Source organism: Rattus norvegicus, chromosome 17, assembly GCF_021556685.1.
Source record: "Rattus norvegicus strain SHRSP/BbbUtx chromosome 17, alternate assembly SHRSP_T2T, whole genome shotgun sequence".
NCBI classification, from domain to species: Eukaryota; Metazoa; Chordata; class Mammalia; order Rodentia; family Muridae; genus Rattus; species Rattus norvegicus.
The window spans coordinates 65,102,223-65,116,094 of NC_141550.1; the positions used below are offsets into that span (position 1 = coordinate 65,102,223).

The 13,872-nt window shown below is 42.3% G+C and overlaps 1 protein-coding gene across 4 annotated transcripts in view; it reads left to right on the forward strand.

The window, feature by feature from the left end:
• The window catches only part of Ryr2 (ryanodine receptor 2), a 593,362-nt gene that overhangs the window by 382,257 nt on the left and 197,233 nt on the right, over nucleotides 1-13,872 (forward strand). For all 4 annotated transcript variants that reach the window (XM_087591546.1, NM_032078.3, NM_001191043.3 and 1 more), the window contains 6 exon segments: nucleotides 175-349; nucleotides 7,171-7,379; nucleotides 8,533-8,885; nucleotides 9,995-10,109; nucleotides 11,737-11,897; nucleotides 13,656-13,818. In XM_087591546.1, the coding sequence (XP_087447672.1) occupies nucleotides 175-349; nucleotides 7,171-7,379; nucleotides 8,533-8,885; nucleotides 9,995-10,109; nucleotides 11,737-11,897; nucleotides 13,656-13,818 (1,176 nt within the window).

The following is a 13,872-nucleotide window of genomic DNA, read 5'->3' on the forward strand; positions in this document are numbered from 1 at the left end:
TTGAAAGGATGAAATAGCATCTGCTTTGCTTATAATACCTCTTCTGTGCACACTGTAGGGATTTAGACTCCCGAGGCATCTCTTTACCCCCTGCGTGGCTCTAGACTGGTAGTTCCAACTAAGATCATCCTTCTGTTGCTGATCTTCTATGGTGGTCTCTTCTACCTCCCATAGGCCCAGCGGTGGCACCAGGGCAATGAACACTACGGGCGTTCTTGGCAAGCAGGTGATGTCGTGGGCTGCATGGTTGATATGAACGAACACACCATGATGTTCACTCTGAACGGTGAGATCCTGCTGGATGACTCGGGCTCCGAGCTGGCTTTCAAGGACTTTGATGTTGGTGACGGTAAGAGCCATGGTGTTTAGCCGTTTGTGTTTTCAATACAATGCATCTGTTTGTCCCCCTGGTTCACGACCAGGCCCAGTAGTAGTTTTAGGGTGAGTGGGCATATGAGTTGCCTCTGTAAGTTTCTGGGCACTATGGTGACATGTGGCTGATCTGATCAGACACCCTTGAGATTATCACAGCTGAAATGACACCTACCCCACTTACTTAGTTTTGATGAGGTTGGAATGTCTGTGTGTACAACAGAAGAAATGGTGGCCACTAAGATCGTGTCCCACAGCATTAACACTTCATTCAGGATATCCCTGGTTCATCAGTGGTTTTAGAGCATTTTCTTATTTATTAACTTTACCAAAAGGGAATGAGAATCTGACATGGCTCAGGAAGTCCCTAATCTCAGAATCTGGAGTGACAAACGTGACTAAAAGACAGGTCTCATTTCCTTGTAGATTGCTGTTTGCCAGAGAGGTTGACACTTTTAAGTTCTATACAGTGGGTAAATTCTACCATAAAGACATCCAGGGTGGAGGTTTTGTAAAACATTTAAAAAAAAAAAAAGAAAAAGAAACAAAATAGAACGACCATGTGAGCCAATTATATCACTTTTGGGATAGAGACTTCTTTGTCTCACCACAGAGATGCTCTATTCACGTAGTAAAAATATGGTATATACGCACAGTGGGATTTTATACAGATGTAAGAAGAAAAAGAATTCTGAAGAAAAAAAATGATAGAACTGAAAATTCACCCCGATTCAGAAAGACGAGTCCTTTTTCATGTGTGGGATTTTATTATTTGTATATGTGCACATGCATGAACATGAGGCTAGTTTTATATATGTCTTGAAGCTAGAAAAGGAACCATGCATTAGCTTTTGATTTAAATTTATATGAAATCAAATTTGTCCCATATTGTTGAGGTTGGATATGTGGCTTCCCATCTGTATTTGAGGAAGGGTAAAGAACGAGGTGTTTGCTAATCCTTAGGAGATGCTCACGATCTGTTGTAGCTTCTTTGGTTTGTAGCCCCAGCTCTAGGTTTTCATGGCTGTTTTGTCTCACATCCCAGAGGCTGCTAGCTTTTAGGCTGTGCTTGTATGCTCGTCACACAACCTCTGCTTTGGGACTAGAGACTCACACCAGAGAAAGCAAAATCTTGTCAAGGCCATCTGTCCTACACTACAAGAGGCAACTTCACCATAAGACGTATAAACTGTGTGAACAGACTTACAAACAGGGTGGGCATGTCTCAGACGTATATAATCAGTTGAAGAACTCATTTGCATTAATTATGCTAAGACCCACTGCCAGAAAGACTTTCTTTAGAAACATATCACCAGGCTGTTACTGGTGGAATGTCACTTAAGGTAACTGACTAGAGGATCACAAATGTCAAGGGCAGGAAAGTGGGGCCAGCATTTTATAGATGTTGGGTGTGTCCAAAGCTTTATGGAAATCTGTTTCATTGTGCTGGGATATTGTTCACTTGAGACAGTGTCTCTCACTGAACTGGGAGCTATCTGGCCTTCAGCAAGCGTCATGGATCCTCCTGTCTTTGTCCCTGCAGCTCTGGAGTTACAGGCAGATGTGTGTGGTCAGGCCTACTTCCTATATGAATGCAGGGGATTTGAACTAAGTTCCTCGTGTTGATGCAGTTAGTACCCTTAGACACTGAGTGATCTTCTAAGCTTCACCCCATGGCTGTTTTCTAATTTACTTATATTATATTTTATGTTTGTGTGTTTGTTGATAAGTGCCCCCAGTGAAAGGCTCTTTTGAATTTTTTCACATCTGTAGCCCCAGTGTGTAGATCATGAGCATGTCCTCGTGTTTACTAAAGATTTGCTGGGACAAGAATGGTAGTATTTGAAATAAGAAAGTAACCAGGAGCAAGGAGTAGTAAACTGAGGGCTTTGAACCAAGTCCCTGTCCATCATCTGCTTTTATAAATAAAGTTTTATTTTCCTATGTTCGGTTATTTGCCTTCTGTCTATGGTACTTTTACATTAAAATACACACACACACACACACACACACATATATTTATATATATTCCATTTATTAGTATGAATTCCATGAAAATGACTTATACTCACTTGTTGCTTCCATAATTGATATGAATAAAATTATATAAAAATGGCTCATCAATTAAGAGTACTTATTATCCTCAAAGAAGACCCGAGTTCAGTTCCCACCATCCACATTAGAAGGCTGACTACCACGTGTATCTCTAGTTCTAAGGGATCTGACATCCTCTTCTGCTCTCAGTGGGTACTTGGACACATGTGGTGCACATACATTTATTTAGGAATATACATATGCACATAATATTAAAAACCCTTTATAAAATTAAAGACTAGAGAAATTTGATATTTAATATCACTTTCGTAAAGAATTAAAAATGATGTTACAGAAATAAACTCTTTCAGCTTATTATAAAGCTATTCAAAGGCATAAGCATTTCAAATGGAATTTAATTATTTTACCGATTCCTTGAGAGATGCTAGCTCTAAAACTATAAGAAATGGTATAGTCACTCTTGTGCACTCTTCACTTGAAAGGATTCAATCTGCAGCATTGCTATATCAGTCTTATTGTTCTTTCCTGTTTTGTTTTCTTTGTGTCTATAGTGTCTCTCTGTGTGTATATGTATGTGTGTGTTCATGTGTATGTGTTTGCACGTCTGTCTGGAAGCCAAAGAAAGCCATGGGGTACCTTCCACTATGCTCTCTGTCATATCCTTTGAGGCAGGACCTCTCACTGAACCCAGAGCTCACTGACTTCTATGACTGGCTGGCCGGTTAGCTCTGGGATCTGTCTTCTCTTTGCCCCTCCAGTGCTTGGCTTACAGACGTGTCCAACCACACCTGGCTTTCCTATGTAGATGGCCATCATTTAAATTCAGGCCCCTATGCCTGGGCAGCAGTTGCTATACTGACTGAGTCATTTTCCTTCTCCCCAACTATGCCTTTATTGAGCAATAAGATGAATTTTAATGGCTGTCCATATTTCATCCTGTGTATATACCAAAGGTAATCATTCTTTTCCTATGGATAAGTTGATTTCTACTTCTATTTCTATCTATAATTAAATCCAGTGAACTTCTATGATAAGTTGTAGACCTGCTTTACTTTGGAACCATAACCCATGTTTATTGTTGCTCTGTTCACAATGGGGAGGGAACCAACCTAGCTGTCTATCAACAGATAGATTATGAAAACCTAGTTCATTTTTAAAATGAAATGCTATTCAGTGCAAAAGAAATATGAATTTTTTTCAGAAAGGAAACAGCTACATATTTTCCCTCAGTTGCAGATCCTGACCTCTAATATGTGTGTAAGTATAATATAACATGTAGAAAGAACTGAAGAGGGAAAATCTTACTGATGAGGAAGGACAGAATGCAGGTAATGGACACCTGGGTCATTAAAGATAATTAAAGTTAATTATTTCTCTAGGTTCAACTCTGTCATGAACTTTTCATCCTTTTGTGGTTGATAAAAACATAAAATATATTGATAGTGAAAGTGTGAAATCCAGTTGGAAGCTTCACGGAGTCAGCAGAACTGATCTGAATGCATAGAAGATCATTGAGATGGACAAACATTGGAGCTGGCTAATCTTGCTCTTCAATGGTTTTGATTTGCAAGTTATTTACAATAAATCTTTTTATTTATTTATTTATTTTTATTAACTTGAGTATTTCTTATATACATTTCGAGTGTTATTCCCTTTCCCGGTTTCCGGGCAAACATCCCCCTAATCCCTCCCCCTCCTCTTCTTTATGGGTGCTCCCCTCCCCATCCTCCCCCCATTGCTGCCCTCCCCCCAACAATCTAGTTCACTGGGGGTTCAGTCTTAGCAGGACCCAGGGCTTCCCCTTCCACTGGTGCTCTTACTAGGATATTCAATGCTACCTATGAGGTCAGAGTCCAGGGTCAGTCCATGTATAGTCTTTAGGTAGTGGCTTAGTCCCTGGAAGCTCTGGTTGCTTGGCATTGTTGTACATATGGGGTCTCGAGCCCCTTCAAGCTCTTCCAGTTCTTTCTCTGATTCCTTCAATGGGGGTCCTATTCTCAGTTCAGTGGTTTGCTGCTGGCATTCGCCTCTGTATTTGCTGTATTCTGTCTGTGTCTCTCAGGAGTGATCTACATCCGGCTCCTGTCGGCCTACACTTCTTTGCTTCATCCATCTTGTCTAATTGGATGGCTGTATATGTATGGGCCACATGTGGGGCAGGCTCTGAATGGGTGTTCCTTCTGTGTCTGTTTTAATCTTTGCCTCTCTCTTCCCTGCCAAGGGTATTCTTGTTCCCCTTTTAAAGAAGGAGTAAAGCATTCACATTTTGATCATCCGTCTTGAGTTTCATGTGTTCTAGGCATCTAGGGTAATTCAAGCATTTGGGCTAATAGCCACTTATCAATGAGTACATACCATGTGTGTTTTTCTGTGATTGGGTTACCTCACTCTACTGAAAAAATTCCTATCATGTATGTGTTAAGGAAAAAGGGTTGAATCTCAGGGAATGTATACAGTACACAGAGGGTTCGTAGTAGAACTAAGAGTTGGAATGGAACTAAGATTATATCCAATTCTTCAGATTGTCTCTTGTCAAACGCTCCACAGGGCTACTATCTGAATGCCCTGATCTTAGATGTTAACTGTTCTGGAGAAGTTACCGAATCTTCCCTTTCCATCCCTTTTCTGCACCAAATACCACATTCTTGGAAAAATAGTACAGGATTTGGTTAACCTTTTCCCATATCTTCCAGCCCCTCGATAGATGGTGAGCAGCTTGGAGCTGGTATCTCTGTGTTATTTTTAGTTTTGGGCACATGGCAGCTGGTATTTGTCACATAAAGAGGCATGCAGCCAGAGGTTTCTCAATTAATACAAGTTGGATGGTCTACGTAAATCTTACAACTGCTCAGGGGGATAAGCAGGGTTTCTGGTGCAGGGTCTTTTTAGTGGACACAGCACTGAGGGTTAGGCTTGAAGAGTCATATAAGCAAGTGTATCTGTAGCACTCCAACGCATCCTTCCTGGAGAGGATGTCATCAGGTACTGTTTTATTAAGTGAAGGGAAGTGATGGGGTCTATCCCTTGTTTCCATAAGACAAAACACATTAATTGGGAGGAATTTGTTGAAGGACTTAAGAAAAGAGATCCAAAAGCGCTCAGAATCTACCTTTCAACTCTGAAGCTTTTGGATAACCATTCTGGTGTTTTCTTGCCTGGAAACAGAGTGCTTGTTTTATGAAATGTGTGTATGTGACTGTTTTTCTATGTATAGATGATTCTTTAAAAAATAAACTTTCAAAATCAAATGTTTATTCCATCCAAGAGGCAATGTAGAGTTGTGAATAGAGATTTAGTTTCTCATCATATATATATATATATACACACATACATACACACACACATATATATGTATATATTTGCACATATTGCTAAATTTAGCTTAATTTTTTAATGAAACTACTTTAAATGTACAATGAAAATCAGAGAAGTACAATTAACACCCAAAGGTCTACCATGGAGATATTTGCAAGTCTCTAGTGTCTTCAAGGCTGATAATGCTGCCGTGAACACAGTGATCAGAAATAAATAGATGTTCCTTATCCAAGGAGCTGATTCTGTCTTATTGTCTTTTCAGTGGTGTCAGATAGTGGGTTACACTTTCTAATCAGCACGATGACTTTCAAGTGTCTCTGATTGGTTCTATTTATCCCATCCATCCCTTTGATTTCCCAGGGACCCTTATTTGTGGTGACTTTCCTGACTGTTGGAGCATGGGCTGTCAGGCACAGCTGCAGCTGGTTCAAACTTAATCACAAAGTGATCATTAACACTTCTTGGTGCTTAGCTGGATGGGTCCTTCCCCCAGCCTTGGTGCCAGTGCCACTGCACAGTCGTCCTTTCACATTTGTACTGATGGGAACAGACTGGAAGGGAAACACTGGATGTTATGACTTTAAACTTTATTTTATTATAGTTCATCTGTATGTTTGTTGATGTCTATGTGTGTGCAAGTCAACAGTGTGCTAGTGTTCCAAGAGGCAAGAAGACAGAGTTGGGTCCCTGGAGCTCAGAATATAGGCAGTTGTGAGCTGCCCCATGTGACTGCTATGAACTGAATTCAGGTCCTCTGGTAGAGCAGTACCAGAGTCTTAGCCACTGAGTCTTCTCTTTGACAACAGGTCTACAATCAGGTGCTCCATCCTCTGAAACTGGAATTACAGATGGTTGTGATCTCCCATTAGGGCGTTAAGAACTGTACCCAGGTCCTTTATAAGAGCACTGTATGCTCTTACCCTCTAAGCCATCTCTCCAGCCCCAGAAAACTTTTAAATGTTTCTTTCCAGCCATTATCTCCCTGAGAATATATATGAAGAGTTCAGTAGCCCTAACCATGTTTTATGTTCCGACACACCGAGCCCTTTGACTGAAGAACAAAGCAAAGGGAGCCATATTGCCCTGGGCCCTCAGTCCTTGGTCCTTCCTTTCTTCCTTTGTGAAAGAGGGATAAATTCCTGGTGATTGTGGAGGCAATGGACAGGAGAGGTCCTTGTAAGAATGGACACTCCAAGATTCCCAGGGGCCAAGTATAGTTTTATAGGTCAAGTGGAGGTCTATAGATAGCAAATCTCAGTGTCACGACCTTTACTGTCTTAAGTTTGGTGTTTCTTCATTACACCCTGTGTGCTTTCTAGGTTGATGGTTGTCTCAAAGCCAGGACCCGTGAAGCAATCCGCTCATTATGCTGTGCTAAGAGAATTCCAACTTCACTGCTGAAGACCCGGTTTTCTGTTTCTGTTCCAGGATTCATCCCTGTGTGTAGCCTCGGGGTGGCACAAGTAGGCAGGATGAACTTTGGAAAGGACGTCAGCACTTTGAAATACTTTACCATCTGTGGCTTACAAGAGGGCTACGAGCCATTTGCAGTTAACACAAATAGGGACATCACCATGTGGCTGAGCAAGCGGCTTCCTCAGTTCCTCCAGGTCCCCTCAAACCACGAACACATCGAGGTTTGCCTTTCCTTTCATAATCAGCCTTTTCTCAAAACTAGAGGGACATTATCTTATGAATGAGAACCTCTGTGTAGTGATTGTTACACCAGGAAAATGCATCAGATCCCAATACATAGTAATGGGATCTAAGCAAAGGCTTAACGGTTCCTCCAGTGCTTTATCCAGCAGCTGGGTCTTATGCAAAGACAGCGTTGGGATAGATCTGGATGTGCACAGCTGTGACATGAATGGTTCAGTCTGTCTTTAGAGTTAGGGCAGTACTTGATCATTATAGTTATCCTTAGAGAGCTACAGGGAATTGGTTGTGTGTTTACCTTGGGTACCACTATCTCTAGATCCCTAAGTTCCTCACACAAATGACAATATTCCCACAGAAGCTACACAAGTCATCCTATGCAATGAGAGAAGTCTCTAAATTATTTATAATATACAATGCAATGTCAGTGCCATACACATACTTGTATTATATTGATAAGGACAAGAAAGTGGCCATATTCAGCACAAATCTTTCATCAAATATTTTGCCTAGGTCTTCAGGCAAATCACAGACGTGAAACCTGTGGATACACAGGTCTGACTGTATACCCATAGCATGGTGCTCTAGTTTCATAATCTCCTACAAAACGCTACTTGGCGTGGATCATCTTCAATGTCTGTCTCCAGGAAATGAATTGGTTATTATTAAGACCAGGAGATGGACAATGTTGATTAGAATGGGAACTATGGTATCTAAGTTTTTGTTTCTTGTTGCCATGATAAAATTACAGAAACAACTTAGGGAAGGAAGGTTTTATTTTAGCTCACAGCTCTGGGTTTCAAATCCAGGTTTCAGTTCATCCCAGGAGGTAAGTTCCAGCAGTGAGAGTTTGAGAGTCGGTTTTATCACATCCGTAGTTAGGAAGAAAAGGCAGTGGTTGCATGCATGTATCTGCTCACCTTACTTTCTCCACCCTTAGATAAGACAAGATTCCTGGTCTAAGGCATAGTGCCACCCCCTGTAGGCAGGTCTTCCCACCTCAATTGACCCCGCAAAGATTACTCACGGATGTGCTCCCAGGCCAATAGAGTCTAGATAATTGCTTTTCCCAGGAGGTGACTGAACATTGTGTCAAGTTGACAGTCAAAACTAACTGGCTTCTTCATCTGTTAGGTGACCAGAATAGATGGTACCATAGACAGTTCTCCATGTCTGAAGGTCACTCAGAAGTCCTTTGGTTCTCAGAACAGCAACACAGACATCATGTTTTACCGCCTGAGTATGCCCATTGAGTGTGCTGAGGTCTTCTCAAAGTCCGTGGCTGGAGGGATCCCTGGCGCCGGCTTCTATGGGCCCAAGAATGATTTGGAGGACTTTGATGTGGATTCTGACTTTGAGGTTCTGATGAAGACAGCTCATGGTCATCTTGTGCCCGACCGCATGGACAAGGACAAAGAGACCCCCAAGCCAGAATTCAATAACCACAAAGATTATGCTCAGGAAAAGCCCTCACGCCTAAAGCAAAGGTGATTAGCAGAGACAGTGTGATGGCTTGTCAGGTGTGTGTGTGTGTGTGTGTGTGTGTGTGTGTGTGTGTGTGTGTACACTTGTGTGGAGATGCACTTACATTCGAGAGAAAGTGTGTGTTTATGTTTGCATGTGAATGTGTATGCACTTGCTTATGTGTATTTGTGTATGTGTGTGTGTGTGTGTGTGTGTGTTTGTGTGTATTTATGCATATATGTTTGTTTAGGCCAAAGGTGGTTATCCGGTTATGATTCTTCTCACTCTCTACATTATTATTGGATGCAAGCTTCCTCAGGGAAGCCGGAGCTTCCCAATTCTGCTAGAGTGGCTGTCCAGTGAGCTCCAGAAATCTCCCTGGCTCTGTCTCTCCAGTTCTGAGATTACAGGCAGACACTTCTGCACCTGGCTGTTTAAATGGATGCTGAAGACCTAACTCAGGTCCTCACGCTTGTGTGGAAAACAGTTTCTCTGTGTGCTAGGCTGGTGTGGAACCCATGCCAATCTTTCTGGTTTAGCCTTTCATATGCTGTCAATTTCAGGTGTGAACACCTGCGAATGCTCGATTACAGTATGCCCTTAAGTTACATGGCTCTCACATGGCCCAATCTGGAGTAGATAGAAGATTTTTAATATACTTCTTACTCTTCATTCATCCATCCATTCACAAAAGATTTTATAGAGGAACATAACACAACTCATGTTTTTCTAACTCATGAGCCCAAACTCGTGAGTTATCTCTGTTTTTATTCTTGGTTGAGAGTGTTCCCTCTAAATATCATCTTCCATGCTCAGATAGACAACTTACTGTGGCATCCCTTCCTGTCTTGATCAGTGTTTCTGAAGTGCAGTGTTATTGCCACTCTGGTCAGGCCACCTTTTGTTATAGGGGGCCATCTTAGGAATTAAATGGTGTTGAGTGAGTCTCCTCACATATACGTACTAGATGTCAGAGTGCTCCCTTCTCCATGTTGTAACAACCAGAGACATCTCCCAGTATTGTCAGGTGTTCTCCAGGAAGAAAGCTGCCCCATTGAAGACCGTTTGGTAATGGTCTCTGGAATGGGCAGAACACGTCATTGTTGCTGATTCCTCTTCTCACACATTGCAGATTCTTACTTAGAAGGACCAAGCCAGATTACAGCACAAGCCATTCTGCAAGACTCACTGAAGACGTCCTTGCTGATGACCGGGATGACTATGAATATCTGATGCAGACATCTACAGTATGTGTCCAAGCACTTAGTGCACTTCCCACCTCAGATACTATATGTTGATATATTGTCATGGGCAGTGCTCTTTTTCCTTTGTTTTTCTTTTTGGTAGGCACGGACTCCTATAGCCCAAGCTGGCTTTGAACTCCCTCTGTAGCTGATGGAACTCCTAATCCTCTTGCCTCTACTTCCTAGGTGCTAGGATTATAGGCATGTGCCATCACACCCAGGTTATAAGGTGCTGGGGGTGGGCGGAATCCAGGGCTTTCTGCATGATGGGCGAACACTCTACCAGCTGCCCCCCAGTCCTTGTTTTGTTCTGTGAGACAGTAACTATGTTGTCAAAACTGACCTTGAACTAATGATCCTTTTGCCACAACCTTTGTAGTGTAGGCACTATAGGCATGTGCCACATACTCAGCTGAATAGCATCTTAAAAAATAAATATTTGCTTACATTATCAGCATATTTGGAGGATGGATATTTTGAAACAAAACTTGTATTGTGATATCTGTTAAGAAATGAGAGCTATTTTAACTAGTTGTTCTTGCAGACAGGTATAACTAAGGCTTAGATGTCCTATTTCCTGGTGAAATTTGACATACAGTTTATTTAGTTCACTTTAACAAACTGTCTGAGAGTAGGCCATCTATTGTACTTTACAAGGGGTCCAACTTTTGTTTTCTGCCATTTAATTATTCAGAACTATGTATCTAGAATGCCAAGTGGTAAAAATGTTTGTATCTGTTGCAGAGTGGTTCTGTGTTTAAAGATTATTTGTTTTTATTTTATGTGTGTAAATGTTTGCTTGTTTGTCTATGTGTACATGATATGTATGCAGCAATATGGGATAGATGTACACCAGAAGGGAGGGGGCATTGAACCCCTTGGAACTGAGTTACAGGCAGTTATATTCTCCAATGAGAGTGCTATGGACTAAACCCAAGTCCTCTACAAGAGTAGCAAATGCTCTTAAGTGATGAGCTGTCTTTCAAGTTCCTGAGTACTTCTGTGTTTGAGTATGATATCCATGTGTTAGATCCATGCCTGTGACTTCAGATTTTAAAAAGTTACATGTAAGAAAAAAAAGAGAAACTCTACATTTGCAAAGAGGCCTGTGACTAAGGTGTCACTCTAATGTGCTTGCAGACATTTGAGAAAATTGAAAATTTAGATATCTATCTATCTATCTATCTATCTATCCATCCTTATATGTGTACATATGTTTTCCAATGTACATGTGCACACATATACCTAGAAGTGTAAAACCTCCCATTATTGTCATAGATAAGTTAATTTTTATTTGTGTGTGCATGAGAGAGGGGGGGGAGAGGGCTGTGTGTAGGGGGTTGTCTGTGGACATCAGGAGAGGGCATTAGAGCACTTGACGCTGCAGTGATGGACAGATGTAAGCCATCTAATATGGGTTCTTGGTCTTCTTGAAGAGCAGAAAATTCTCATGATCACTTAATCTTAATCCCTTTCGAATACTGTCCCCCTTTGCCTATACCATTCCCATTCAGCCAAGCGATCTTAAGTAAAGAAGTATACTCTTGGAGAATCCAAAGGCTCAGAGGACACCCACACTTTGTTTTGTCTTGCTTCACCCTGCCCACACTTGTTTCCTCTCTCTCCACAGTACTATTATTCAGTGAGGATCTTTCCTGGACAAGAACCAGCTAACGTCTGGGTGGGCTGGATTACATCTGACTTCCACCAGTATGACACAGGCTTCGATTTGGACAGAGTGCGCACAGTGACAGTCACCCTAGGAGATGAAAAAGGGAAAGTGCACGAGAGGTTGGTTCTTACAGACTTTTATGCAGAGTAAGGTTCTGAAAAAAAAAAGTATCAATAGGCCTAGATACTCTTGTCTCTTGGATTTTGTACTTGGAATATTTCCATCTGTAGGTTGATGTCATTAAGCCATTGATGTCAATGACCCTTTTTCTTATCCATACAAACCAGCAAGGAATCTAAACATATTAAGAGCAAAAAAAAAATCATATTGTAAGAATACAGCATCCTTTGGGGTAAGAATCATATGTTCTCCAGGTGGTACAACTAAGGACTTAGGTTGCCAATACTTGGCCCTTGTATTGTAGAGGAAAAATGGGTGAGTTGAGGTGGAGTGCCTGTGGTCTGATAGACCTTTGGGACTGGCTGTGCGGCGGGGAGGAGAGTCTGCAGACAGAGTGGGCTGGTAGCTTAGGGTTATACCAGGGGCGCACCTTTGACCTCCGACTGAGGACCAGTGGGTTCTTTCCTCAGCTTTGCCCTTGACTCGCTGTGTGGCCTTGGGTAAGTCAGTTACACCTTTCTGTACCATCCTTTCTCATTTGTAAAACGCCGAACTCAAACCAAACCTTCAAAAAAGCGAAGAAGGCCATCTTCCTTGCAGAATAAGACAAGAGAAGATCCTCCCATTCGCTTCTACCCCGTGCGCCCATGCGATCCTCTCTGATCTGCCCTGACAGGTCTCAGAGAGAGTCTTCCATAGTGTCGCTTTACTTCGTCAGCTGAGCCATCCTTTTTCGGTGATCTGGGAAATGCGCTGCCCCTCCCTCAGCACCGCAGACAGATGAGGGCTTTCCCGAAAGCCTTAAAGAGTGTTTGATATCAGCATGGGACCCCCACATGGCATGTGTTACATTTTCAAGGATAGCACTGATGTAAGGAAAACCCCGATTCGTGTAGAACGTTTTGACTACAGGTTATTAGCATTGGAAACAGAGGGTGAGGGAGAACCACTGAGTACTGGGTGCCTAGCGCAAAGAAATGCAACGTGCATTTTGGACAATCCGAAAAGGACCTTATTCCAGCCTTTTTGTTTTTGTCCCCCACCTCCTGCCTGCCTCCGGCCTTTCCTTGCTAGTCCTGTAATGTGTTGGCTGTAGAGTGAACACAGAGAATGGAATAGAACTTTCCAGTGAAGGTTCTGGTGAAGGTAGATCCAGCTGGAGTGTATCGTCAGCGTCACCTACTTAACTGTTCTTTGTGGCATCACCAGAAAGTGCCCACAGAGGCACATCATCTTGGTCAGATGTATCACTGCACACGTGGCTCGTATATAATTTGATTTTGATAGTGTTTAGGATGCATTTTCTCTTAGTCTCAGAACAAGTAGTGGTGCGTGGGGGTGAAAAATTCAAATCTGGGTGATTTTTCTATAGTTAAACTTTTTTGAACCTCAGGAAAAAAAAAAGGGTCCCGTTTGGTTTGAGTTTTTTTGGTTTTGTTTTCTTTTTTGTTTTGTTTTGTGTTTTTGCAGAGGAAGTACAGGTCAATTCTTATCTGGTGCCAAACTCATTGGCCTGTCTCCATTAGGTGTAAGATTTGGACACACGGCTGACCTGATGCAGACTGTCCCCCGCAGTCAATGAAGTACTGCTCGGAATCACAGACTCGGGCCCATTTTGCATCTCGCCCATTACAGCATGAGCTTGTTGCCTGCACAGCATAAATTAGGCTTAGTTTGCAAGACACACTCGCTTTCTGTCCTAGCTGTGCTTGGACACGGAGGATACAAACGTGGACTGTTCTTTCTCTTTCACTCAGCATCAAACGCAGCAACTGCTATATGGTGTGTGCGGGAGAGAGCATGAGCCCCGGGCAAGGCCGAAACAACAGCAATGGCTTGGAGATCGGCTGTGTGGTGGACGCTGCCAGTGGGCTGCTCACATTCATAGCCAACGGCAAGGAGCTAAGCACTTACTATCAGGTATGCATCAGAGGCGGCCTTACGCCTTTGCTTCTGCTAAAGGGAAATGCGTTT